General features: G+C 53.7%; 9 protein-coding genes across 9 annotated transcripts; 4 read left to right on the plus strand and 5 right to left on the minus strand.

The window, feature by feature from the left end:
• Positions 1-2093: 2093 nt before the first annotated feature.
• M409DRAFT_58791 (uncharacterized protein) lies at positions 2094-2739 on the plus strand (the record flags this gene model as incomplete). Its single annotated transcript, XM_033814004.1, has 2 exons — positions 2094-2225; positions 2320-2739. 2 exons carry the CDS (start codon positions 2094-2096, stop codon positions 2737-2739), a joined length of 552 nt encoding a protein of 183 aa, XP_033662596.1.
• Positions 2740-3125: 386 nt separating this feature from the next.
• M409DRAFT_27765 (uncharacterized protein) lies at positions 3126-4793 on the plus strand (the record flags this gene model as incomplete). Its single annotated transcript, XM_033808718.1, has 1 exon — positions 3126-4793. The coding sequence occupies one exon, from the start codon at positions 3126-3128 to the stop codon at positions 4791-4793; it is 1668 nt and encodes a 555-aa protein (XP_033662597.1).
• Positions 4794-4902: 109 nt separating this feature from the next.
• Positions 4903-7301, minus strand: M409DRAFT_69523 (uncharacterized protein; the record flags this gene model as incomplete). Its single annotated transcript, XM_033818332.1, has 6 exons — positions 4903-5409; positions 5483-5928; positions 5987-6137; positions 6313-6939; positions 6995-7220; positions 7270-7301. 6 exons carry the CDS (start codon positions 7299-7301, stop codon positions 4903-4905), a joined length of 1989 nt encoding a protein of 662 aa, XP_033662598.1.
• A 2777-nt stretch (positions 7302-10078) lies between these two features.
• Positions 10079-13669, minus strand: M409DRAFT_69524 (uncharacterized protein; the record flags this gene model as incomplete). Its single annotated transcript, XM_033818333.1, has 3 exons — positions 10079-12226; positions 12302-13325; positions 13464-13669. The coding sequence occupies 3 exons, from the start codon at positions 13667-13669 to the stop codon at positions 10079-10081; spliced, it is 3378 nt and encodes a 1125-aa protein (XP_033662599.1).
• Positions 13670-14643: 974 nt separating this feature from the next.
• Positions 14644-16299, minus strand: M409DRAFT_69525 (uncharacterized protein; the record flags this gene model as incomplete). Its single annotated transcript, XM_033818334.1, has 5 exons — positions 14644-15451; positions 15509-15754; positions 15804-15918; positions 15971-16031; positions 16078-16299. The coding sequence occupies 5 exons, from the start codon at positions 16297-16299 to the stop codon at positions 14644-14646; spliced, it is 1452 nt and encodes a 483-aa protein (XP_033662600.1).
• A 324-nt stretch (positions 16300-16623) lies between these two features.
• On the minus strand, positions 16624-17895 carry M409DRAFT_69526 (uncharacterized protein; the record flags this gene model as incomplete). Its single annotated transcript, XM_033818335.1, has 3 exons — positions 16624-16838; positions 16885-17666; positions 17717-17895. The coding sequence occupies 3 exons, from the start codon at positions 17893-17895 to the stop codon at positions 16624-16626; spliced, it is 1176 nt and encodes a 391-aa protein (XP_033662601.1).
• Positions 17896-18590: 695 nt separating this feature from the next.
• M409DRAFT_27771 (uncharacterized protein) lies at positions 18591-20890 on the plus strand (the record flags this gene model as incomplete). Its single annotated transcript, XM_033808719.1, has 6 exons — positions 18591-19584; positions 19639-19985; positions 20041-20152; positions 20206-20367; positions 20419-20450; positions 20501-20890. The coding sequence occupies 6 exons, from the start codon at positions 18591-18593 to the stop codon at positions 20888-20890; spliced, it is 2037 nt and encodes a 678-aa protein (XP_033662602.1).
• Positions 20891-22028: 1138 nt separating this feature from the next.
• Positions 22029-24187, plus strand: M409DRAFT_69528 (uncharacterized protein; the record flags this gene model as incomplete). The annotated part of the gene is made up of 9 exons (XM_033818336.1): positions 22029-22545; positions 22601-22667; positions 22734-22866; positions 22927-23145; positions 23207-23229; positions 23284-23465; positions 23524-23643; positions 23699-23793; positions 23846-24187. The coding sequence occupies 9 exons, from the start codon at positions 22029-22031 to the stop codon at positions 24185-24187; spliced, it is 1698 nt and encodes a 565-aa protein (XP_033662603.1).
• A 94-nt stretch (positions 24188-24281) lies between these two features.
• M409DRAFT_69529 (uncharacterized protein) lies at positions 24282-25061 on the minus strand (the record flags this gene model as incomplete). Its single annotated transcript, XM_033818337.1, has 1 exon — positions 24282-25061. One exon carries the CDS (start codon positions 25059-25061, stop codon positions 24282-24284), a length of 780 nt encoding a protein of 259 aa, XP_033662604.1.
• Positions 25062-25278: the final 217 nt, after the last annotated feature.

Genomic DNA, 25278 nt, shown 5'->3' on the forward strand with positions numbered 1-25278 from the left:
CCAGCTCCCACTTTGGATCTTTTTCTCGCAGCAGTCGCGTTCATGCGTGATGCCCTGCCGCACATGGCGATGCCTGGGCCACGCAGCAGAGAGCATCAGAGATTGCGGCATCGTGCTCGATGCAATTGGGATCACCCGTCCGAGATGAGCAAGATTGTTCCCTTGTCTGTAACGTTGCAAGGCGCGTATCCTGTTCGGTCGAGCACTGAAGAGGGCATCTCCTCCGCCTGAGTTTTTGCCATTCCACGGGCGGCGATGGGGTGCATATGAAGTTGGCGAGACATGGAGCGACAGAGCTGTACACGCACGCTGATACATTTGCTGAAACGCATCGCGGTCCATGGGAGTCGGCATCCAGGCTGAAGGAGCACGGTCGCAGACGCTGTCATAGCCAGAGGGTGGTGGCCACTCGCCGTCCGCACATGCTCACTGCGCTCTAGCCGTTCTCGAATACTGCCCTGAACGGCAGCTACAGCTGTCTGTTTCAGGGGACGAGCTAAGTCAGGCGGATGTCGTTCCATGCGTGCCGAATCGAAGGTGAGCGGGTTTCCCAGAGCTGGGTGCAACGCAGCGGTCGTGGAGAGAGAGTAGGAGGGCTTGGTTGGATGTCGTTGATCGGGAGCACCGATAGCCTCGCGGCCGCACTCGGCTCAGTCAGAGGCCCTAACCCTGTCGGCATAAGCGTCATCTTTGCGGGCCCCCAATCAACGGCTGCAGGTGGCCAACGACCGGGATGCGCAACAAGCTTCCAACGCTTCCAGCAGAGACGTTCCTGATCCGCTCTTCCATCGAGGGTCGCACGAGCGCCTATTGATGCCGTCAGCCCTCGCGTCTTATGGCAGACCCCTTTGGAGGTATAGCAGAGATTGCAATAACAATCCTGCCTGGGCGGCCGAGCTCGAGACCGGATTCCTGCACGATGACCGCGATAGTGCTGCACGGCGGGCGGCGTCGCTCGGTTTGCCGCGATGATGTGAGGCGGTGTTGGTCTGCAGCACGTGTGGCGCGCTGGACGATCTCGGCGTGTCCTTGGTGAGCATGGCCCGAGGGTGCTTGCAGGAGAGGCTCCCCATGACACAGCGTAGGCCCTTCCGAGCAGGTGATCCCGCCGTGGCCTGCAGACGACAGGTCAAGTGCCACCTGCTGGTATGGCCATGACCGCGTGATGTTGACGCTCGCACGTGTTCACGTCGGGGGGCTGGGAAGAGCATCCATCGGCATGTCTACCGCTTTTGCCGTTTCTAGCCTGGAAGCACCGAAGCACAGCAGGAGCAGCAACGGCTGCTACCACAGAAGAATGCTCGTCCTCACAGGGCTGGGATTCCAAGTCGGACGAGGTGCGGTAACGCAAGCGCTTGCGGGTGAGTGACCTGACTGTCGGGTCGTGGACGTGGACGACGATGGTGAGAAGCGCCTAACGTCGGCAATGTTTCGATCGCCGCATCGGAGGAGGCTCGCAGTCATGTGAAAGCGTGAGAGTGAGAGAGAGAATGCAGAGCAGAGCACGGACGATCGTGCAGCGACGGGGAAGCTGAGAGCAGAATCAGACGCCGAGTGGGCAGGTCTAGTCGTGGCCACTTCACCTCTGCCATTATTGCACTATTCCATTCCATTACTTGCACCACCACACTGCGACTTCCGGGAATACCTGTTCCAAGCACGTTACAGTCACGCAAATACTATCGCATTCCCCTCTGCTACACGATCCAATACTACGGCTTGACATGTCCCAAGGCTACCACGGCAAGTTACTGTCTTCACTACTTTTCGTGCCCAGGCTCCACACCACCATCACCATCTACCATGTCCCGCCTTCAGTCGGTCTTCAACGCGCTCCCAACACCATGGCATGACCTGAGAACAATCAGATTTCGTATCAAAGGCCGCTGCTAACCCCATGAGCCACACGAGAGCCAATATGATATCGACGTGGTAGCCTGTATCATGAAACCTGGCCGCATACTGGACTGCTGCGCGACGGCGGGGCACGCAGTCGTCTTGCTGGAAGTGTTTCAACCATGAAACATTTTCGACTGCATCTCTGCTGCAACACCTCGTGACTCACCATCACCATCACCATCACCACCATCGCGATGGACGCAATTCTCGCTAGCTTGACCGAGCAGCCAAAACACTTCCCCGACTGCTGCTGTGCCATCAGCTCCACGCTGATCTCGACCCTCTTGGCCCGTCTGCCCCGTGGAGAGGCCTCATTGGTGCTCAGTGTACGTACTGCGGCCAAAAGCACACCTGGCTACAAACAACGGCTCCCCGCAGCTGTTGGATGCTGCTTTGTTTTGCTAACATCTCTATCTTCAGATCGGAGCTGGCAGCGGCATGCTCGAAGAGATCCTTCGTCGCACATCCCTGCCCGAATCGTTAAATCTCTTCGGTATCGAGGTCGACAAATGTCCAAACAAATATCTACCTGAAGATCGGATGCTCAGAGTCCCGAGCACCACCGACTTGCATCACGATGGTTTGATGGCCGAGATCTTCCTGTTCGTCTATCCCCGCAAGTCATCTCTGATTTCCGCACACCTTCAAGCTTTCGTCAGAGGCGCTCTGCAAACAGTCTTTTTGATCACAAGCCGACACGAATGGGTCGAGTTTGCGCCCATCCTTGAGCGTGCTTTTTCAAATGTCGAGATAATACAAGACTGTGGCCTTCCTGCCTACGAAGTGCTGGCAATAGCCTCTCGCCCACTACTTGCGCCATTGGTCCCTGAGGCTGGCTGAGGCTTGCTCCAGAGCGCTCTCTCCACAACTACACTTCACCTGAGCCGCACGCTCCGTCGACGAAGACCACAGCTAGTAGCAACGTGGCCGCCACATCTCTACGCCTACTGCACTTCACAGCTGATAACGACCGCCTTCATGTGAGCATTTTCACGGATTTCAGGTGTGTCTGAAGGGGCCCTGCAAGATTGTGTACCGCCCAGTCTAACTAAACTTCAGTACATAAAGTCGACGTGTATTCCACGCGTATGTGAACTCTGGTCGAACCTGATTCCTTTGAGTGTTCACTACTTCGATCTATTCATTCTATTCACGACTGTCTGAAAGCAAACAAAGATTTATGATCAAAGCGTACCTTGTCTATCTACTTCAAAACGTCGACCACCATGCCAACAATACTTTCTATCCCTCCACGACATCCTGCTCGATTGCTGGGCACCAAATTTGACGACGTTGCTACGCAAGCGACCAATTTGGCCAGCGAGCAGCTGGACCTGTGGGAGCACGCTACCGTTCTATACCATGGCTTCGATTGGCAAACATCTGCTGAAACGTTCCTCTACCTATCAAGAACCATCAGCCGCAATCTCGAAAGCACGTTATGTTTGCTGAACTCGGCAATGGTGTTTGCACGGCTTGGCGACTATGCAACCGCGTCTCAGATCTTGGATGAGGCTGAACCAAACGAGCGGACTCTTGCCTTCACGATGTTCCTCATGGGGCACGTCGAATTCGAGCTTGGCAATTTCGAGAAAGCCCATGACAGCCTCAAAGTCGCCCTCCACAGTCTGAATGGCTCCAGCCAACGCCTCTACGATCTTGGTCTCGAATACGTTCTTCGAGCTCCGCACATCCAGCAGAGCCTCCGCGTCTTCGAATCGAAGAATGAGCTCGTGGGTATGCTGGGTTCGTTGGGAGCCTTGCCTGCAGATGCGGTCTTCGAGGCGCCGCCGAGGGACGGGGCTCCTACGGTCGCTGCCTCTCGACCGTCGACAGTCAATTCAAGAAACTCCATGGACAGTGGCGAAATGCCAACGCTGACGGACGACGGCAGTGCCTCAGAGCTAGGATCGCCCATCGAAAGCGTCCGATCATTAGAGTATGCCAGTGACGGCATGCAATGGCATGGACTGCCTGATGATTCTGATGTTCAAGTTACTCCACCTACGAGGACAACCAGCAAAGCCAAAGGCAAGGAGCCGGCCACCCTACTTGACCATTCGACGGCAGACAACACCACTGAAGCCAGGTCTTCACCATTCGCCAAGGTCTTGCCTGGTCTGCCAAAGACACACAGGTCGACGTATGAGCCACGTGAGGCCAGAGTGCAGGGCGACTCCGTACGCGGCCTTGCCGACTTCATACGCACCCTTCCTTCTCAGAACAAGACCCTACAACCCAAGGAGGCCAAAGTCCAAGATGACGACAACATACTATCACTCGCTGACTTCTTGCGTAATTCGGGTCCTGGTGAAGCGAGTGCGCAGCCCACACGGGATGATGCCTCAGATGGCTCGGTCTACTCGAATGATTCCAACGCCGATAGCATCGATTCTGACGCGCTTCGCAAGATGGTCGAACAACATGACTCCTCGCTAAAACCTAGAGGCGTCGAGCCTCCACCGCCTCGCCACCCATATCGAAGTGGCGTCGGCTCAATGCTTCTCCATGAAAGCCAACGTCGCACGGCCAACGGGGAAACGAACGAGCCCTTCGAAGCAACACCATTGAGCAGCGATGCACTGCACGATCTCCTTGGTGACGACCACACCTCTATGGACTGGCCGCTCACAGACACAGCGTCTCGGTCCCTACGCGAGTCTTTCGCCAGTGCAGTCAGCTCTCGCACAGAGCTCCCGCTGTCGAGAACAATGAATCGCGCCGACATGCCAGAGCCACTGCGAATTAGGGACGACTCACGCCCAGCAGTAAACCCAACAATACCCGCCCGACGGTCCTCGCTCTTCCGTCGACAGCCGAGCTCCCAAGCTGCGAGGCCGTCGTCGACGGTTTCTTCTTCTCGTTTTTTTAGTCATGTTGCGAATTTGAAATGAGATACCAATTTGATGATCAGAGCGTTGAGAAGATAGCCAATTGCAGCGTTTTCGTTTGTGATTCTGCTTTTGAAGATATCCAACCACAGAATGTACCCTGAGAGATGAATCATCCCTTCGCTCTCTTCTTCTCAAAAGCCCCATCGAGCGTACTCTGACTATGCTCCCTTTTGTGACCCTTCTTCCCACCCTTCGAACTCGCCTGCCCCTTACCACTACCCTTCCCCTTCCCCTTCGGCGTCTTCAACTCATCAACAGGACCATCATCCTCCTCCCCACCCTCCTCTACATCGTCCCACGTCTCCAGCCCCCCAGGGCCCCCTTTCACCCCCTCCGTAGGCCCCTCAGCATCATCGTCGAAAGCCTTCTTCCACGACCCGTCCAACACCCTCGGATCATTGCCGTGCATGCCGACACGATACGCGTTCTTCATGCCCTGGATACAAATCTCGCGTTGCGTGTTGAAGTCAAACATGGGTTTCGGGTAGGTTTTCAATCCGGAAGAAGAAGACGAGGTCGCGGAGGAGCTACCATCCCCAGTGATTTGCACCCCAGCGGCTTTCTGATCCGCAATAGGCGCTTTATGCGGTTCATAGATATATCTCGCCGGCAGATCCTGTCACACCGCCAATCAGCACCCTCCCCATCAACCAGTCCACACCATCTCTCCGGGGAAGATTTGCACTTACCTTCAACTCCGGCACATACCTCCTCACAAACCTCCCCTCCGGATCCCACTTCTTCCCAAACGCCACGGGGCTATAACACCGATAAAACTGCGCATAAAACGCCGTGCAGCTCAGCCACTGCCAATTGCCCACGTTGCACGCCGTCTCATGATCAATGAGCAACTCCTCGAAGACCTCCGCGCCGCGCTCCCATGAGATGTACGCGCCCCCTCGCGTGAGGAAGCAGGCGACTGAGTGGCGTGCTAAGTGGTGGATCCAGCCTTCCTGCCGGAGTTGCCGCATGATGGCGTCGATCCAGGGGAAGCCGGTGGTACCGTGCGTCCAGCGGTGGAGCCAGGCGTCTTTTTCCGGATCGTCGACCTCGTAGCTGCCTGTGATCAGGTTGTTGGAGGTGTTGATTTTGCTGGGGAGGTGCCAGGGGATGAAGCGGCAGTGGGAGTTGTTGTCTGGGTGGACGTGTTAGCCATGTGCATCTTGGCTTCGATGGGACGTTGGTCAACTCACATGTCTGAGCGAAACTCCATCCCAGCGCCGCCTGCGCAGAAAAATACATGTCCCTAAATGCCAATTGTCCGTTCAAACTTTCAGGCATTTTGGAAACACTCTGCTTCTCCTTCTTGCGCTTGTCGACGATATCCTGGACTTTGTGATAGAACTAGACACTAGTCAGCCAACACCTATCTCCATTCCTCGCAAGCCCTCTAAGCAGCTTGGAGGGCAATCAGCAGCGCTGTCTCTCACGAAAAGGCAGAGAGACACGGCAGTTCGATCCGTTCCACTTTGAGCGAACCAAGGAGGAGGGTAACGAAAAGATAAGAAAGGGAACATACATAACGACAACTCAACGCCCCAAAATGCAAATACGGCGACGTTAAACACGTACTCTGCGGCTCAAACGCAGCCGGCGACGTCTTGGGCTTCTCAAACGTCCCCGTGTACTCCTCATCCGCCAGAATCTCCTCGAGCATCTTGAGCACGACCGTCTCGCCCCCTTTATGCGGTGTCGTTGCGGCTGGCATGCCGAGTTCTTCGATCGTCGGGGGTGAGTAATCGCCCTTCGGACCCGCGATGCCGGAACTGTAGGAGGCCTCTTCGCTGTCGCGATACTTGGCGTTGAAATCCGGCTCGGGCTTGGGTTTCGTCTGCTCGATGTTGAGGTCCATATCGCCAGGATCGGGAATTCTCTTTGGGGCATCGATGGGTCTCGCAATCTCTCCTGCCTTCGCACCCGCGGCTTGGAGTTGCGTGCTGCTCATTGTGGGTTTTCCTCCATTCGCTTTGACGAGCTCATCGCTGTCCCAGAGAGTTCTGCCTGACTTGACGATGACTTCGACGCCGGCTTGCTTCGCCATTTCCATGACTTGGTTGTCTCGATCCCGGGCATAGGCGTCTGTGTCCTTTTCGAAGACGAGGTGGGTGATTTTCCAGGTTTTGAAGAGCTTGGGTAGTAACGTTACCTACGTGAACAGTCAGATCCAGTGTAGCCATTGATTTCGAATGAATTGTTCTCACCGCAGGCTCCCGCATAACGAACAACTTGCTCTTGTTGTTGAGCTTCGTGATGCTTTCAGACAAATCATTTTGACAGTCGATCAAGAACTGGAATCGATTCACGCCAACTCTCGCCCGGTAGACATAGTGGCTATCCCAACACCAGATGGGGAAGAGGACTTCGAGCTTGAGATCAAGGGCCGCTTGTAAGGCTGGAGAATCGTGTAGTCGAAGGTCTGTCCGGAACCTATGTCCAAGTCAATACTGTATCCATCTTGAATGGGTGACGAACTTGCCAATAGATCACCCGAGCAGCTCCTTTGGCCATATTGAGTTGTTATTGAGCAAGAGTCGAAATTTTTTGAGCAACGTTAAGGGGAATTGACTGTGATGATGTTGCTGTCCCTTGCAGCAACCCATTAGCATACCGCCCCCAAACCGTTGACGTCTGGTGGCAGGGAATGAATGGATCGGTCATCGATCTGAAACCGGCCCGCTCCGAGATCAGATCGATCTGGTGGGCCGAACGTCTTCGAGATTCGGCCCCCACGCCAATGCCTTCTCTTCGGTTGACGTCGTCGTTTGATGGTGAGGATACGTTTCTGAAGGACACAGTCCAATCGCTGTCATCTCGAGAACTCTGACAGTATGAGAGGCTCCTCAGAAGCATCGCAAAGTCGTTACATTCGTCAAGCCAGCTGGTTTCATCAAAGCCGGCCACTTCTTGCTAAGTAAGTGAAAGATATGTACATTTTCCGTCGAGCGAACTGCGCTCGTGGCACTGTGAGGCCTGGTGCACTACACTCATCGCTCTTGTATGTTGAAGCTCAATAATTCCCCTGACTCTGTCGCCATCGGCGCTGAAGCTCCTGTGCTCTTCTGGCCGCCTCTACCCTCTGCGCGGCTTGCGCTTGTTGCTGGCTTGATGCATAATCAGGCAATTCATCGTCGATGGGACTGACATCGTCTTCGTCGTACGAAGGTGTTGGCGGCTCGATCCATAAGTCAACTCCCGCCATGGCAGCTTGGTCCGCTGTGAGAGAGCGAGTCGGGGCCTGTGGAAGTCGTACATCTCGCTGCACTGGGCTCAGGTTGGTATGTGGGAGCTGTGCTAGCTGTTGCAGAGCCTGCATTGTCGTGGGTGTCTCTTGCAAAGGCGAGACCAGTCGCTCCGACTCGGGAGACTGTAGATGACCCACATCATCAGTCGTGGCCCGCCGGGCAGGGCGAGGCATTGATGGGCCCATGTCCGGCGGCATGATACCAGCCGTGGCTTGAACAAATAGTGAGAACTCCTCCTGGTCTGTGAAAGTGGTGTCTGTGATATTGGCGTGCCCACGCAGTCGGCTTGATGTCGCAGGCGGATATGTCGGCGATCTGGGGATCATCGCAAGAGGCAGCTCGTCCACTTCATCGCGCTCTGGTGGGGGCCAAAGACTCGGCGTATTTGGTTGGCTTACGGATCGTGGGAAATGTTCCAGCTGGTCAGGAGCACTGAGAGAGCTAGCCTGGTCGTCGTAGGGACTCATCTGGGGATAGAGTAGGGATGGGTCGACACCATGGCCTTGCTCTTCGTATTCGTTTCTACTGAAGAGGTTGCGCAGCGCTCGAGGGCGATGGTGTTGTCTCGGTGGATCAGTCTGGCGAGAGGGTTCATCTGTCCGTGGACGAAGGCGCCAAGCAAAGAGTGGTTCAGGGACTGATTCGCGTTGCGTTGGTTGTGACGGGTCTCTCCATTCTCGTGGCCGATACGGCAACGGAACATCCTCCCATTGCTGCGGCGGTCCTGGGTGCGGGAAATGTGGTCCTGGAGCGCGGACCGAAGCTTGGTGAAGTGTCGGGCTACTTTGTTGATATCGAAGGCGTCCTTGCTGCGAGCGCTCTAGATTCCGATCCATACAGCAGGCTGCGACCACAGTCCGCGTCAGCAGCGAGGCGTAGAGATCGATTTTGAGTAGAGGAAGGGGTTTGCGCTGGAATTTAGAGCCCGCATCTAAGCTAGGATCAGAAGTGTTTTGGGCAAGACAAGGTATAAACGGGAGAGGCTGCGGATGACAAGGCTCGTTAAGGAAAGGCAGATGTCAGAGCAGTTGTCATCTCACACAAGACTGGTGTAGTACTAGTGCACTCCTCGTGCAGAGGCTCATTGTGAGAGATTACACCAAATGCGAGGATGGAGCCGAAGATACTACATAGTGGCTTGCGGAAAGTGGAAGGCCTACTTACCGCCTCACGAGACCATGTCAATGGAAGGGTCGATCGGGAACCTGCTATTCTGGTCAGCCATATCAAAGCATTGATTTAATGTGCGAACCGAGCGAAGTAATCCTTATGTCGACCTGGAAGATCCTTCTTGTTCAGGTCGACGATCCGTGGCGCCACCAATGCCGACGGGCAGCGGGGTGTGCTCTACGAGTGTACGCTGCGATACTAGGCGGCGGTCAGGCCTGTCACAGGGTGCGATAGCTGGCGGGAGGATGAAAATTTGCAGGTGTTGGCTCAGGCACAATGGGATAAAAAAAGTAGTCTGCGGTGGCTGAGCATCGTATTTGGCAAAGGTAGCGAGTTTGACGAACTATACCCGCTCCAGAGCCCTACGCCGAGGACGACGGTGCCTCTCCCGGTCCCTTCTGGCTTAGAATGGCCTTAGGCGAACCGAAGCAGGATCGCATCAGCATAGGTTGGAGGCCCGATGAATGCAAAATTCCCTTGGTCGGCGTGTCGGGAGGCTCTATGGATGGAGGATCGAGAATGATGTGACGTCTGTGAGAGGGCAGCCCTGTCTGGCGTGGAAGATTCGGCCTTTCGAGAGTGCCAAGGTGGAGGCGGCATCCTAAAAATAGAAGATTGACCTCACCTCACTTCGTGGATTGACAAGTGCCGCATCTGTCTTAGACACTTCTTGTGACGGTGTACCCTCTGATCGCCACTACTTCGGACTCATCGTACATTATGAAGTGCTACTTGATACAGCCTTTGGCAACGACGGCCACTGCAACACACTGAAGAGAACAAGCAAATGCTTTGCCACTCGGAGGGCACAGCTTATGACCGTGAAAAGCAGAGCGAAGCAACACACATCCAAAGAACACACACAGTGTTGACTCAGTCGTCGATTCCGCGCGAACTCGAGACAGCATCATCTTCTCCCATCTCAACATCAGCGGTGTCATCAGCCGCGGTGTTGCTATCGTCCGCCTCATCCTTGCCGGCCTCGTCCTCGTCCTCGGAATCGTCGACATCGTCCTCAAATTCCATCTCATTCTCAGCAATCTCTTCCATGGTGTCCGCTCCGTCATTCTCCTGCTCCTCAACCTTCAGGTCTTCGAGGGCCGCGTTCAAGACCCTGCCGAAGTGAGCATCGGCAGCGCCAATAGCATCATCGACCTCACGACGGGCAGCTCGCTCCTCGCGCGACATTCGATTCTCGCTTCTCTGTACGCCTACGAGCGTCAGGTAGTCTCTGCTCATGGAAACATACACCTCGTCCGATCTGTCAAGCATTGCTTTCTTGACTTGGTTGCAGAGCTTCAGCAAGCTCTTGCGAACAGACTCTGCTGCATTGTGGAACATGTTCGAGCGTTGCGTTGAGACATGGTCCTGCATGTGAGCCTTCATCCTCATGTATTGACCAGCACCACGCTCTTCGGCGCAAAAGGTGTACGAGGGCTCCATGGCGTTCGCGATAACAGGTGTGAACTCTCTGTTGATGTCTCTCTGGCCGTTGTTGAGCGTTTCGATTGCACCAGCAACCAGATCGGCAAACTTCGCGCTGTGCGTCTGGAGCTGCCCGCCGATCATGCCAATCCGGCTGATTCCATGGCCTTTCTCACGCACCCGCTGTTCTACGGCGGCATGGAACTTCCTCACCACATCAGTTGCAGACCTCGTGCATGTCTGTAAGATATTCGGTAAGCGGCGTTGGAAAGTCTTCTCCCAGGCCGTCGCAAGATGCTTGTAAAGCGGCTCCGTCAGCTCTCCATTGAAGTCGCGGTGTCCAGCTGAGGCAGAAGTGTAGACTCCCGATCGGCGAACAGTGGCCTTGTAAGTCGACCAATAAAGCCCTCCTTCATCCTTGCGAGCGCCCCACCGAGAAGAAGTGGGCACAGCGTCGTTCACTGCAGTCTTGATAGCGCCTTCAAACTTCTCGAACAGCTGCTCGCCGAGACTAGCGACGGCATCGTCGAGAGTGTTGTTGACAGTATTCTCCAAAGCAGCTTCGAGCTTCTTGAGTTCGCGCAAGAGGAATGATTTCTCGGCGTCTCTCTGAGCGGCCGTAAGCTTGATACCAGATCCGTCGTCAGAGGCCCAGAGTCCCATGGATGTGAGCAGGGATTGTGTGTTGTTCAAGAATCGTCGGCAGGCTGCCTGGCGACCCTTCTCTGTCAATTTCTTGCAGTGTGCTTGGAGTGGGGGGATTTGCGTTTCCGCCACGTCGCGGAACCCAGGAACATCGTTGTCTTTCGTGAGACGTCCTGATAACTTCTGATATCCCCGACTGCTCACGCAGAACACCGGGAGAGAGTTCGCCACGAGAGCATAGTTGCGGATGTCTTCTGATGGATCGAAAGAATCCGGGTCTTCGTCACAGGCATTCTCTTGATCGAGCTCGCGAATGCCAGCGGCGAAGTCTTGTTGAATCGCGTGACGGGAGTAGTCGTTGCGGCCGGCAATGCAGAGTGCGTTCTGCCGAGCGTCGATTTCGTCTGTCTCATCCGCGTTGGCCTCCAAGAGCTCTTTCAGTTCATCGATGCGGTCAGTCAGCGCGTTCTTCTCGCGGCGAGCGTCCTTCTTCATTTGCTTGAGTTCTTCGAGCTTGGCGTTGACGATCTGCTCGGTGAGAGGATCACTGGCCTCTTCTGGTGCCTCATCCGTCGTTCCTGGTGGAGAGGACCGCTCATTGCTTTCGTCGTCCGAATCCTCTACTCGTGCCCGCCGCCGCTTGTTCGATCCAGAACTTGAGCCCTGCCTCTTGCGCTTCTTCTGTGTTGGCTGATAGACAGCCTTTCCTTGATCCACCTGGTCAGCCAGCTCGTCCCACTTTTCGATGTCTTCTTCGACTTGATCGATGGTCTCTTCGTAGTCTGACTTCTTGCCCTTCTTTTCCTTGAGCTCTGCGTTCAATTCCTTGCGACGACGCTCGACCTCCACCAGCTTGTCGTCAAGCTCCTGATACTCGTTGCCAAGGTTGAGACTGTCTGAGGCCTCCATTCGAGAGATGTCGTCTGTCTTTGAACAAATGAATGTAACGGCCTAGTACGAGCCGTCATACTTCAGTTGCCGCTTGAAAGTGTCACCAAGCAGGGTCTTAGCTGCCTTGTCGTCCACCGCTCGATTGATGGGAGCAACGATCCAAAGTCCGGTGCATTCCTTCAAGTAGGAGGTGGCGACGGCGGCACGAGCTGCGTTGGAATCGTGGACACCTGGAAGATCTACAATACAGGCACCAGTCGACAGGGCGTCTGCCTTTGTGTAGATTTTGACGGCTTTGATCAATGGCCAGAGTTCAAAGTCGCGCTTGGCATTGTGATTGATGTTACCATTCTTGTCTCGCTTCTCGGTACCCTTCTCCTTGGAATCGACGTATTGCTGAAGATGCTTGTAAAAGGCCTTGGGCTCGGGATCTCTGATGGTTCGGACTTTGCCTAGCACGTTCTTGACGTGCTTCTGATTCATGAGCGACGCAACGGTGGTGTTGGCCAGCATATCGCGAGTGTGCTTGTGATACACAGCGCGCACTTTGGCGTATGCGATGCCGGCGTCAGAATCAGCGTTTGCAATGTCTATGGAAATTTGTCCTGTCTCGTCGAAAATCTCCTTGAAAAGCACATGAAGCTCCTTCTCCCAATCTTCGGGCTGGATGAATTCAATCACGGCCCGGTACTTCATATTCGGGTTCGTCGATTCGTTGTAGGAAAGCTCCGTGACGACTGCTGTGCACGCTCGCATGCAATTCGTGGGCACCAAGCGTTCTTCTTCGAGCATTGCATTGATGACACTGCTCTTACCTGCTCCAGTATTGCCCACCACACCGACAACGGTGCGCGACTTGCTAGCATCCTTGCGGACTTTCTCGATTTGCTCCATCCAATTGATTGCGTCTGGATGATTGCCCACCAGTTGGAGGTTCTTCTCGATGATGGAAAGCACCCCCAAGCCGGCGGTGACGCCAGCCTCTAGTCTCTCAGGATTGGTCTCAGCGGCGAGTTGTTGCAGCTCTTGGCCTCGCCTACGCTCAGAATCATCGGCATCCTGCGACGCGGCGAACGGGTTGCCCTGGTCACGGGGTTCGTACTGGGTCTCTTGGTCTTGCTCTTCTGCTTTCAGGGCTTCACCAGTAGGTACGGGTACACTTTTATCGACAGGCATGAGTGCACTGTCCGTGCCACTGTCCGTCGATTCTTGCTTGAATGGTCGATGTTGATGTGCGGTTTGAGGTGTAGGGGTGGGTGCTACTGGTGTGCGAGTCTCTTCGGGCTCGATCTTAGACTGTGCATTCATAGCAGCAGGTGGCGGCGTTGCGATCGCAGGAGAAGCCGGGAAGCTTGGTGTGACGGCCTTGGGGTTCTCATCTTGGGAATTCGCAAGTGGAACAGTGAGCTGGCGGCTGACTGGTTGGAGAGGCGCTCTCTGGCTCTGGTTGCTGCTGTTGAAGCTCTGCTGGGACGCAGGCGCTGGCTCGATATGTGCGCTCATGATGAGGAACTGTTCGCGGACCGGTAGTTGCGAAACGAAGGTGTCCGGAGAGAAAGACTCGCCGTCGACCTTGAGCTCCAGAGGGTCGTCGTCGTCCAGGGTGGCTTGAGCCTTGTAAGCAGATATGATGCGGGTCAAAGCGAGTCTCTGCGATGGCCGCGGTCAGCATGAGTCGCAACAGAGGTGGTCGGCTTTGATGGTGATTACTCACGCCGTGTGCTTTGAGCCACATGAATCATCCACTGCGGGCTCGAGTGGGATGAAGTCAAGAGTGTGCTTTCGAATTGCGACATAAAGCCGCGAGCTCTTCTCACGAAGAATTGCTTCATAGCCAGCGTCCGCCTGAGGCAGAAGCGCCTTCACCGTTTGGAAGGTACCTTCCTCAGACGCCATCCTTGCGACGCGACTGCCTTTCGTGCTGGAAACGCAAGGCAGCTACAGCAGGGAACAGCAATGTGTTTTGGCGATGCTCATGGAAAGTGCATGTGTTGTAGAATGCCAAGCTAAGCGACACCACGAGACAATCATGCTGCGTCACACAGAAGTGAGCCGCTCCAAGTGAATCTCAATGGTTCTGGAGCAGAACGGCAGACGCGTGCGACGCGCTCTTGGTCAAAGACACGCCAGGGTCCAAGGGCAGCTGACGCGGAGTCATGTGATTCAGGGGTCTGCTAAATGTGAAACCGACAAAACTACTTTTAGAAAACAAGTCGCTTTTCACCATCATCGACCGCGGGAGACCTTGCCGAATGCAGTCGAATTGACAGAGCGATGCGATAAGATCGACCTGTCTGAAAGAGCAATGATCGAGACTACCATCGAGTCGCCATATTACCGCGACCCAGATCGCGGACGATGTTTAACAACATGACGTGCCTATTCTGGTAGAGCAGCTGAATTCGAGAACGCCGTTTGACCATTTCATTTATACTTAGATCTTAAATTTCGCAGCGCTGTGAAACAGCATCCTCCTCTCAAGCCGCTCCCTTAAGATATTGAGGCAGCCACTCCTCCCCTCCATCCTCAAACTTGCGCTTAGCAGGCTGCGTGTCCATTCCGTGAGTATCAGAAAAGTAGCAGTAGTCCAGGTGGCAACTCCTGCCAAACTTGCAGTGATGGCCGAAAGTACAGTCGACATCCTCACACCATGACTTCTGCTGACAGGAACGAGATCTCGCCTTGTGCTTGAGGACGAGGATTTCTCCTGGTGTAAGCTTCTCAGTGTGGACGTAGTCACAGTACTTGCCTGCTGGACACTTGCCTGTGAGGTACAAGTTGTTGCAGCACTTGCCTTTGGCTTTCACGCGCTCTGTGTAACGGCCTTCGGCGCCAGGGTCGAATTTGGGCAACTCGGGATCGACACGTTCGTCGTGGGCGTTGACGAGGATGAAGCGTCGTTTTGGTTTTGGATCTGAGGCGATGTTGATCGTCTTGCTCTTCGCCCCATTCTTTCCAACGGATGCCCAGGAACCAGAGGCCGCGGCGGCAGAGCTGGTTGAGTCGGAGGATGGTGCTGGACTTGCTGGCTTGGACACGTGTTGGGTCAATGGAGCACCACTGGCTTGTGATGCTGACGGTGTCCGAGCTGGAGTGCTGGCTGGTGTTGGAGAGAAGACTGGCACAGTCTTTGATGGTAGATTGTCGGTGCGGAAGACCAGATCGAGCTTGATACGCCTCAGACCGAGTGTGACGAAGCCCGCCTCCGCTGGTCGTGTCTCGATCAAGGTGATACGAGACGCCATGGATAGGTCTCTGCGATACGACTCTAGCACCGGTAGGTACCTTCGACTATGTCAGTTTCTCTGCTTCGGCATCGACAAGGGAAGCAAGAATGCTCACCCATTATCCGAGCATGGACCGAAGAACACATGCTTGCATTGAGCAATTGGAAGGTAAAGCCTCAGAGTCTCGCGGATTTTGTGATCAGCTCGCTCCTTGCCATTGCCGACATCGACGAAGCTGAATAGAGGCTGAGCAAGTCCGAAGGCTCGCCCAAAGGCGTGGAGTTCGTTGGGGTTTGATATGATTCCAGAATCGTGGAGTTTCTTAGCCAGTCCTGAGAGGTTAAGCACGACCTGAGCGACACTGTCTGCAGGTCAGTGAATGTTGCTTAAGGTCTTGGACTCGGACCCACATTTCCCAGTCCGCGACATTTTGATCTGGATAGATCTCTTTAAGATGGTTCTGTAGTGCTGTATGAAGTTGGTGTGCGGCCTCCGCGCCACCCTCGCCTCTGCCTAAAGAATATACTGCCAACGCCGTCAGTGATCACGGGTATATTTTCAAATGTCCGTGACTTACACCAGTCCTGGAATATCGCTCCATCGCCGTCGATCAAGGCAACTACGAAGTTCTTAGAAGCCTACATGTGATTAGCAGTGAACATGAATACATCCTACGGAACGCACTGAAGCTTGCTTGTGCTGAGCCAAAGCCTGTTCGCTCTGCGAGGCCTTGCTTTGCCACAGTCGACGCGATGCGACCTCATTGTTGTAGTCGTCGGTTCTCTCGTCGAATTTGAGTTTAAGCTCGTCGTATGCCTTTATGACCTCCTCGAGAAACGCAGCACGTTCATCGTCGGCTTTTTTGATACCCTCGAGCCTGGCGGAGAACGTGGAAAGTCCGTCCATATTGGCGGGTTGTCTAATGCTCGAAGGTCCTGGCGAAAAGTTGAAGTTGTCTTTGCAAACGAGCGAGAAGAAGAAGCAGGCGGTATGGAAATAGTCTGGGCTTGTGCATGGCAACCGCGGCGGGCCGTCGATGCCGCGACGCCAGCGCATGATCTACCGAACCACTAATTTGGGCTTCAACATGGGATGCATGTGAAAGTCGAGATAAGTTGATTCACAATTCACAAGCCCAGATGTGGATGGTTGATGAGACAAGAACTATGCATCAGATGTAGGAGCTCAATTTGGTCTATGTTCTATCAATACAGACGCGGCATACGCTTCTCAACCAGACTTTTTCTCCTTCAGCTTTCGCTGTTTCTCTCGTTTCGATAGCTCTGCCTCCATTCCGATGCCTCCAAACACAAGACCGACTCCGAGCCACTGCATGCCACTGAGTGTGTGGCCGAACCATACCACCGAAAGGATCATGGTCAGCATCTTCCGCGTGACTGTCACGGTGACTAGCAAGAGGCTGCCGAAGATGGAAAGAGTCATGACTGATATTGGTTAGCATGAGTTGGATAAAGTCATCGGCGGACTCACAGATAAAGACCTGCCCCAAAGCACCACAAGCGGCAAATCCGACAATGTCCAAACCGACTGATGGATGACGCTGGATAAAGGCCAGAGCGTCCTGAAGCTCGCCTGCTCCCTTTGCATCAATGCCGAACATGGCTCCAACTCCACTCTGCACCAGATATGGCGAAACAAGTAGGTAAGCCGTGGTGAGAAACGTCGACATGACATTCAAAGCGCACATCATCTGCTGTCCCGTGTATGGCCGGAAGCTGCCGTAAATGTTGTCTTGTGTCGAATTCGTAAGGCCATCGAACATCAAGTTGATGCCGAGTAGCACCAGACCGTATACACTGTTGCTGCTGGCTCCTTTCTTCTTCGATCCGCTCGAGGACTGAAGGGTGAAGATCGCCACGCCAGCTGTCACCAGTGCAACCACAGCATACTTGTAGAATGGGTACCGCTTGCGGTAAAGGGTAACGTGCAAAAGCATGACCGGGACGAGCTTGCAAGACTTGGCCAGAATGAAGGTAATGTAATCGACATATTGCAAGCTCGCATACCCAAATGGTGAAGACAACGAGGAGGTGATGGCGACTAGACTCAATGGCCAGACAATCTTCCGTGAAGGGAATATGGGTAGATCCGAGGACGTCTTCCTGGTAGCCAACACATAGAGGTAGCCAAGCAGAGCTGCGAAGGCCGATTGAACAGTGTTCATGACCACTGGATATTTGAACACTTCGCGTTGCGATTCGGTGCCATAGTTGGTTGTGGTGATTCGTTCTTGAAGTACACCCCATGTGAGACTATTTGTGGTCAGCCGTGGAGTTCCCAACGCTGCTCGATGAAAACTTACAATGATGCATATATGCCCCCTACACATATGAGCAGATTCATTGTGTTGGCTGCATTCTTGGCGTCTTCGTCTGTGGTGTGAGCGATGTCGTTCTTCCCGGCAATTGTGGCTCCGTTAGCCAGATTTGACACTTTGCCGTTCGGTTGGCGGTGGCGAACGTCGCCATTCTGTGTGCTCATCTTCGAGAGTGATTACTCGAGATGGCCCTGTAGTCGCAGCTCGAAGTTCAGCACAGGAAAGATGCAACGTGATGTTGATGATGCTCGTCGATGAGAACAGCTTGTACTTTTGAGTGTCAGGAGTTAGCTTGATCTAACCATTTTGGGAAGAATACAGTCCGTGCGTTACTCATTCACGTCGCACGTGTTTTCTTTGGCGGACGTGCTTTTTACAACACTTTCACGCGTCATGATGCACAACTTTGCCTTCAGAGACACAACATCTTAACAGTCGTGTGGCGGCGATGTTCACGGCGAAGAGCACAGGTTGCAGAAGTCACACCTGGCACCGGAAGCGACTACCTCAAAAGTCTCGACGCTTCCGGGTTACGATTGAACTTGAAAATACGCTTTGCGTCTTCAGGCATGCGCTTCATGGGGTGTGTCGATGGTCATGACAAGCCACAGTGCAACTGATATTCGAATACGGCCATTTCTGCCAGAGGTGAGGTGCTCTTCACTGACCCTCGGTCCGACCTCCCCCGCAATTGCCGGACCGCTCTGTGAAAGACCTCACTGCTGTCGAAAAGATTCACTATACGATCTTCATATCACTGGCTATAATCTTGTGGGAGTATTCTGCTAAGCTCTTGTTTGGGGGTCTTTTTTTTCATAATCGCTAGCATCTACGGCTCAGCATAACAAAGGACAGGATTATGAGCACTTTCAAGGACGAACCAGAGCGATTATGGAGGCCAATCAACGCTGGACATACCCCAATGGATGAGTACCGAAGACATGTCAACAAGACCTACTCTCAAAATCTGAAGACGACCCGTGATCTTCACTCTTGGAGCGTGCAGCAACCTCAAGACTTTTGGAAAGACCTTTACTCGTGGCTGGACTTCAGACCAGATCTCCCTCGACATGTGACCAAAGCCTACGATCCAAGCATCCCTATGAGTCGCAATCCCAAGTGGTTCGAAGGCCTAGAGCTCAACTATGCCGAGAACGCCTTGTTTGCGAATCCGGACGATGATGCCGTTGCCCTGATTGGACTGCAGGAGGACAGCGACCTCGCTTCAAACGATCATGAAGTCGTTACCTGGCGCCAGTTCAGAGAAAGGGTTCGATTGACAGCTAGTGCTTTGAGGTCTTGCGGCATTTCAAAGGGGGACAGGGTCGCAGCTCTTGTAGCGACCTCAGTCTGGGCAATGGTATTGTACCACGCTTCTGCGAGCATTGGTGCCATTTTCACATCTATCAGCCCAGATCTTGGTCTTGAGGGCTGCGTGTCACGCCTCGCGCAGACGACGCCGAAGATCCTCTTCGCAGACTCACATACAGTCTACAAAGGCAAGAAGCTCTCAACATCGTCCAAGGTCGACCAGATTGTTCAACGTTTGGACCCCAAGCCGCAGACATATGTTGTACCGGTTAAAAACAAGGACATAAAGCACGAGACTATCGACCACTTTTTGGAAAAGGCTAATCCTTCAGACAAATTGACGTTCACGCCGGTACCCTTCAATTATCCCCTGATGATCTGCTACAGCAGTGGCACGACCGGCGCACCTAAGTGCATCGTCCATCAGCACGGGCTGCTCTTGCAGCTGAAGAAGATTGCGGTCGTCCACAATTCAACGACTCCCAAGGATGTGATCCTCCAATACTCTTCAACGTCCTGGGTTGTTTTCTATGTCATGTGTGGTATGTCTTCAGTCTTGCTTACTGTTTACAAGTACATTTAGTGACAACAAGCAGGATATTTCGCAGCAGGCGCGACCACGATTGTCTACAACGGCTCTCCGATGTATCCAGATACTACGCAGCTATTGCGCATCATCAATAAATACCGGGTGACCTATTTTGGCACGTCACCAAGATACCTGCTGGAGCTGGAAATGGCCAAGGTGAAGCCCAGCGAACAGTTCGACCTCTCTTCGTTACGAATAGTATACACCACAGGCGCAACTCTATCGGCAGAGCAATATCGATGGTTCTACCGAAACTTCCCCTCCCATGTACATCTCTGCAACACGGCTGGCGGAACCGATACTGCTACATCGTTAATAGCTGCAGACCCGTGTGGACCCATCAACGCCGGAGAGGTGAGTTGAGGGTCATCAAGTTGCGGCGGCATTGTCTCATACTGATGTTTCAAAGATGCAGATATTCGCGCTGGGAATGGACGTCGACATTGCAGACCCAGAGACAGGTGGCTCGATTATGCAGTCTGGCGAGGCGGGCGAGATGATAGTTAGGAAGCCATTTCCCAGTATGGACTGCGACCTCAAATGAATACGACAAAGTTTGCTGACGCCCTCATAGGCATGCCTTGCTTCTTCTGGGGCGATGAGGACGGATCAAAGTACAGATCGTCGTACTTCGAGCGCTTCCAGAACATCGACGTATGGGCACAGCACGATTGGCTTCAGTACAATCCGAGGACCGGAGGCTTAGTGATGCATGGTCGCAGTGACGGCGTGCTGAGTGAGTCTCGTGATACAATAATACGAATGAGCCTTACTGATTCTCTCGCAGATCCATCTGGAATACGCTTCGGCTCTGGCGAGGTAAGTCGGATTGAGCGTTCTTCCCCACCATCATGCTCACGATCAAGTAGATCTATTCAATCGTCGAAGCACCGCCATTCACGTCGACCATCTCGAACACACTCTGCGTTGGACGCCGGCGACCTCAGGACAAAGACGAAGACATGTTCCTGTTCCTGGTCATGATGCCTGGACACAAGTTGACGTCTGAGCTGTCGAATTCGATCAGACAAGCCATCCGGACAGGGTTATCGCCCCGTCATGTGCCCCGATTCATCATCGAGGTGCCCGAGAATGGAATACCGACTACGATCAACGGCAAGAAAGTCGAAGCGACAGTCAAGCAGACTATCAGCGGGAAGGACGTTAAGCCGAGCAATACAGTTTCGAATCCAGAGTCGATAGAATATTTCAAACGCTTCCGCGAGCTGGAGAGGGAGCCAAGACTGGCGAAGTTGTAGAGCGGATCTTCTGGTTTGTGACAAGAGATGGACTCGAGATCGATAGACATATCAGACCGCGAATGTCGTATTGTTTCGACTGACGTGGACGCGTCTCACTAATGCCTCTGCCATTGTGCGACCCGGCCGTTGACAGCACATGGAGTCGAAGACCTGCAACGAAGACTTATCGGGTGCAGCTGCTTATATGGCCAGGGAGTAATAGAGAAGAACTCGAAAAAAGATGCAACGGATCTGTCAGCTCAGTCGTAATAAACTTTCGTCGTAAACCTAACCACAAGCGATTCTAGCACCCCCAGGGGCTCGTCGTCAGCAAACCAACATACGTGTAAGCACGACCATTTGCCTTTAAAAGCCTGTAGTGGCCAGCTTATTTCGACTTCACCCCTTCGATCACGGTGTATCTATAAGACTACGTGCCGACCGAAGAAGTCATCAGGACGTACTGTGCTGAACTGTACGCATTCGCACTCGCACTCGCCTTCTGGACCTATCCGCGGAAACCCTATCAGAGTTCTCAGGATCTGCCATTCAAGGAAGACCATCTCGTTTGGGGTATACGGTATGAAAATTTGCTATTCGGCGAGCTTGCCGACCGCAAGGGGAAAGAGAGAATGAAGTGCCCAAAGAGACTCGCTGCCCACGCCCTCCGAGACGATGCCGACATCCGCGACCCCATTCCGTGATGCATCCGAATGGCCTGAAGCTCCGCAAAGACCGACATGTTGATTAACAAGCCGGCCGCGTTTGGTGCAACAGAGTGCCCCACAACGTACTGTCCACGGAGGAGTATTGCCCATCTCGAAGAATCGTCAGTCGCGAGGGGCCAGCCACAGCACATTGTGGCAGCAATATAGGCTTTTCGCATCCTCGGTCTTGGGACTGCTAGATGCCGTTCTGCCGTGGTGGTGCAGGCACGCCATTGCTGGATGATTACGTTGCGGACAAGTCACATTCTTGCTGCCAGAAGTAAAATTTATGGCTTTAACTCCGTGGGTCGTGGGTGGCAAGTCGAATCTCAATGGTGGGTTAGGCTCGTAGGTACCCCAGGCGTGGTAGATTTTTGTTTTTGTCCTTTCCATCTGTCTGGTGCTTCTTGACATCAACAAACGTCAGTTTTTTGGCTGCATTTTCAGCGATGGCGTTCGGAGACCAGCTCGAGCGCATGCTCTCTCGTCCGACGGCGAAACCATACAGATCAGGCAAAATCACACAGCAGCAAGTCCATCTGAACCAGGACGGCCATGTCGACTTTGGACCAGATGACATCGAGAACCCAAAATCCTGGTCGAGGACGCGAAGATGGTACATCACGGTTGTGTCCGTGGCCTTGGTGGTGAATGCGACAATGGCGAGCTCTGCACCAACTGGATGTCTCGAAAGCATATCAGAAGAGCTTCACGTATCGAAGGAGGCGGCGAATCTTGTCACCACGCTCTTTTTGCTGGGATACTGCTTCGGTCCTTTGGCATGGGCGCCACTGAGTGAATTCTACGGTCGTCGATGGGTATTCTATCTGACCTTCGGTGCCTATTGGGCCTTTAACTTCCTATGTGCCTTTACGCCAAACTTCGGTGGACTGCTGGCTGGACGCTTCTTGACGGGCACATTTGCCTCCGCTGCGTTGAGCAATGCTCCTGGCGTTTTGGCTGACAGTATGTCCTATCAAAGCCTGTTCAAGGTGGGTCAGCTTGACTAACGTCTGCGCAGTCTGGGGCCCCATTGAACGTGGTCAAGCAATGGTTGTGTTCAGCATCATGACTTTTGCAGGGCCTGCGTACGTATCACCATATCGAGACCTAGATCGCCAGACCAGACACTGACCTTCCTGTACGTCTTCCAGACTGGGACCAGTCATCTCAGGATTCCTACAGATCACCGAGAACTGGCGATGGTCGTTCTACGTTCTGCTATGGATGGGCTTTGGGACTATGATCCTCATGTTCACAATTCCTGAGACTCTGCCGGCTCAAGTGGTGAGCTCCGAACTATGTTCCCGTCTGTCGAGGAGAAGGCAATGCTGATGAACGTTACAGCTATCGAACAAGGCCAAGCGGATTCGAAACGCAAAGATGCCAGGCTTCGAGAACGTACAATCACCCGTGGAAGCGTCAGGTCGAACACTGGTCGGTCTGTACAAGGTCGCTCTCACCCGGCCGTGGATCATCCTGTTCGATCCCATCGCTTTCTTGGTGGCTATCTACATGAGCATTGTCTACGCTCTCCTGTACATGCTCTTCACCATCTACCCAATTGTAAGTGCTTAATGGTCCTTGCTAGCATTTGTATATCGTTGCTTACAATACTGTGTTACAGGTCTTCCAGCAACATCGTGGTTGGTACGTACATCCTCCTCAGCCTCACTTCGAATTGGGCTGACATATCATCTCTAGGAACGCCGGTGTTGGCGCCCTTCCTCTAATCGGCACGATGATCGGTGCCTTCATCGCTGGAGGCATCGTCTTCTACGAATCCACACTGGGTAGGAAGAAGATGGAGGCAGGTATCGAGAGAACTCCTGAGGATCGTATGCCTCTGGCTATGATCGGCGGCATCTTGTTCCCGGCTGCAATGTGTACGTTCGGCAGCATAAGTTCTCTCCGATGTCACTCTTTTACTGACACATGTTGCAGTCTGGTTTGCATGGAGCGCCAACTTCAACTACGTTCACTGGATCGTACCTACAATTGCTGGAGCTCTTCTCTGCACGGGCATCGTACTTATCTTCGTCAGCTACCTGAACTACCTCACGGGTATGACACGAGGACCTAGCTTCTTTAATGCTCATCACGCTAACACACTGAGCAGACACCTACTTGATGTTCGCTGCTAGTGCCATTGCAGGCAACACCGTCACCCGATCTGCGCTTGGTGCTGTGGCTCCCCTCTTCACAGAGCAAATGGTAAGAAGTGCAAGACACCATCACGCATAGCCAGTCCTGACATTAGATGCAGTTTACCGCCCTTGGCATTGGAGGTGCGGGATCTCTGATCGGAGGCATTGCCTGTCTTCTCGCCCCGATTCCATTTCTTTTCTACCGTTACGGAGCTAGAATTCGCCAAAGATCCAGATTTGCACCAACGGGAGACTCCAAGCCGGGAGAAGAGAAGAAGGCCGAGCAACAGGCAGAACGACCAGCTTCTCAAGCTGATGACAGCACTTCTGAGGATGAGGCTGTTGAGGAGGAAGTGGGAGCGAAAGATCTGGAAAAGGAGATCTCGCGTGAGAGCGCTGGGCCGCATACAACAGGAGACCCTTATCTCGATGCTGATGGGATAGAGAAGGCAGAGCGTTAGCAGATATCGACAGACCATAACATTGAGAGCATTCCCGACAAACATGTCTCGTCCCAATTTGTTGGCAGCTGCCAGATCGGCTTCGTTTCGAAGACTATGGTGGCTCTTCTGCGGGCTTCTGCTCCACACTCAGCTCGGCCTCCGCCTTGTCGATGCGCTTCAAAAGAAAGCCTAGAGTCGCATCCCTCGCCTTCTCTAGAGCTTTCAGCCTGTCCAAGGGCATGGCAGTATAGTCGATGGTAGGATTGGCGCCGGGCTTTGGGGGATCTGAACTCGGTAGAGTCTCTTTCTCCAACCCATCTTTCGCCTTCTTCGCCATCAGCTCTTTACTCGCAGCCAGCTCCCTCAACACCGTTATGCTCTGATCTCTCTCGACCAGTGTCTTGCAAAGTCTCGTCCGCATAGCTTCGTCTTCTGCCAGCCTTCTCTTTTTCATCCGCGACTCTTGTTCATGCTCTTTCCATGCGCTAATCGCGTTCTTCGCGCAAGTTTCAATGTGCGTGAACCTGACGGGTCCGAGGAGTACACCTCCGTACCATCGAGCAACGAGGCAGGCTCCCTCCACGTTCGAGTATTCAAGCACTTTCTCCACCTTCTTGCCTGCGAACTTCTCTCCGTCGTCGTCGCATCCAGTCACATACTGTTTGCTTTTGTTGATCGACTGCTGGTTGCTCTCGCGCCGCCATGCGACGATCTTGTGCGAAGCGCTCTGGAACTCGGCGAGGTTTTGGAGATCTTTGGGTTTGAGGGTTGGCGAGAAATAGCCGATGAACGTTGAGGCGCGGTCTTCTATAGGCGAGGACCGAAATACGTTGTTGTGCTCCTCCTTGCCGTCGTCTTCCCTCTGCTCATCATGTTTGCGCTTCAGCGACATTGTCGTCGCGCGCGAGAGCAGCACCGCTCCCGTTCTCGGACCATGTGCATGGTGTGAAGTCGAGAGAGAGTCGCAGGGCAAGCTTCCGCAAGGATCAGCCGAGTTCGGGTTCAGTCATGACATTAGCTGATGATTATGACATAACGATGCGATGGCGGTACCTGCAGCTGCATGAGGCGAGGTGTGGGCTGGCTCTCACAACCAGCGGACGACGTCG

This window comes from Zasmidium cellare (genome assembly GCF_010093935.1).
Source record: "Zasmidium cellare ATCC 36951 unplaced genomic scaffold M409scaffold_39, whole genome shotgun sequence".
NCBI classification, from domain to species: domain Eukaryota; kingdom Fungi; phylum Ascomycota; class Dothideomycetes; order Mycosphaerellales; family Mycosphaerellaceae; genus Zasmidium; species Zasmidium cellare.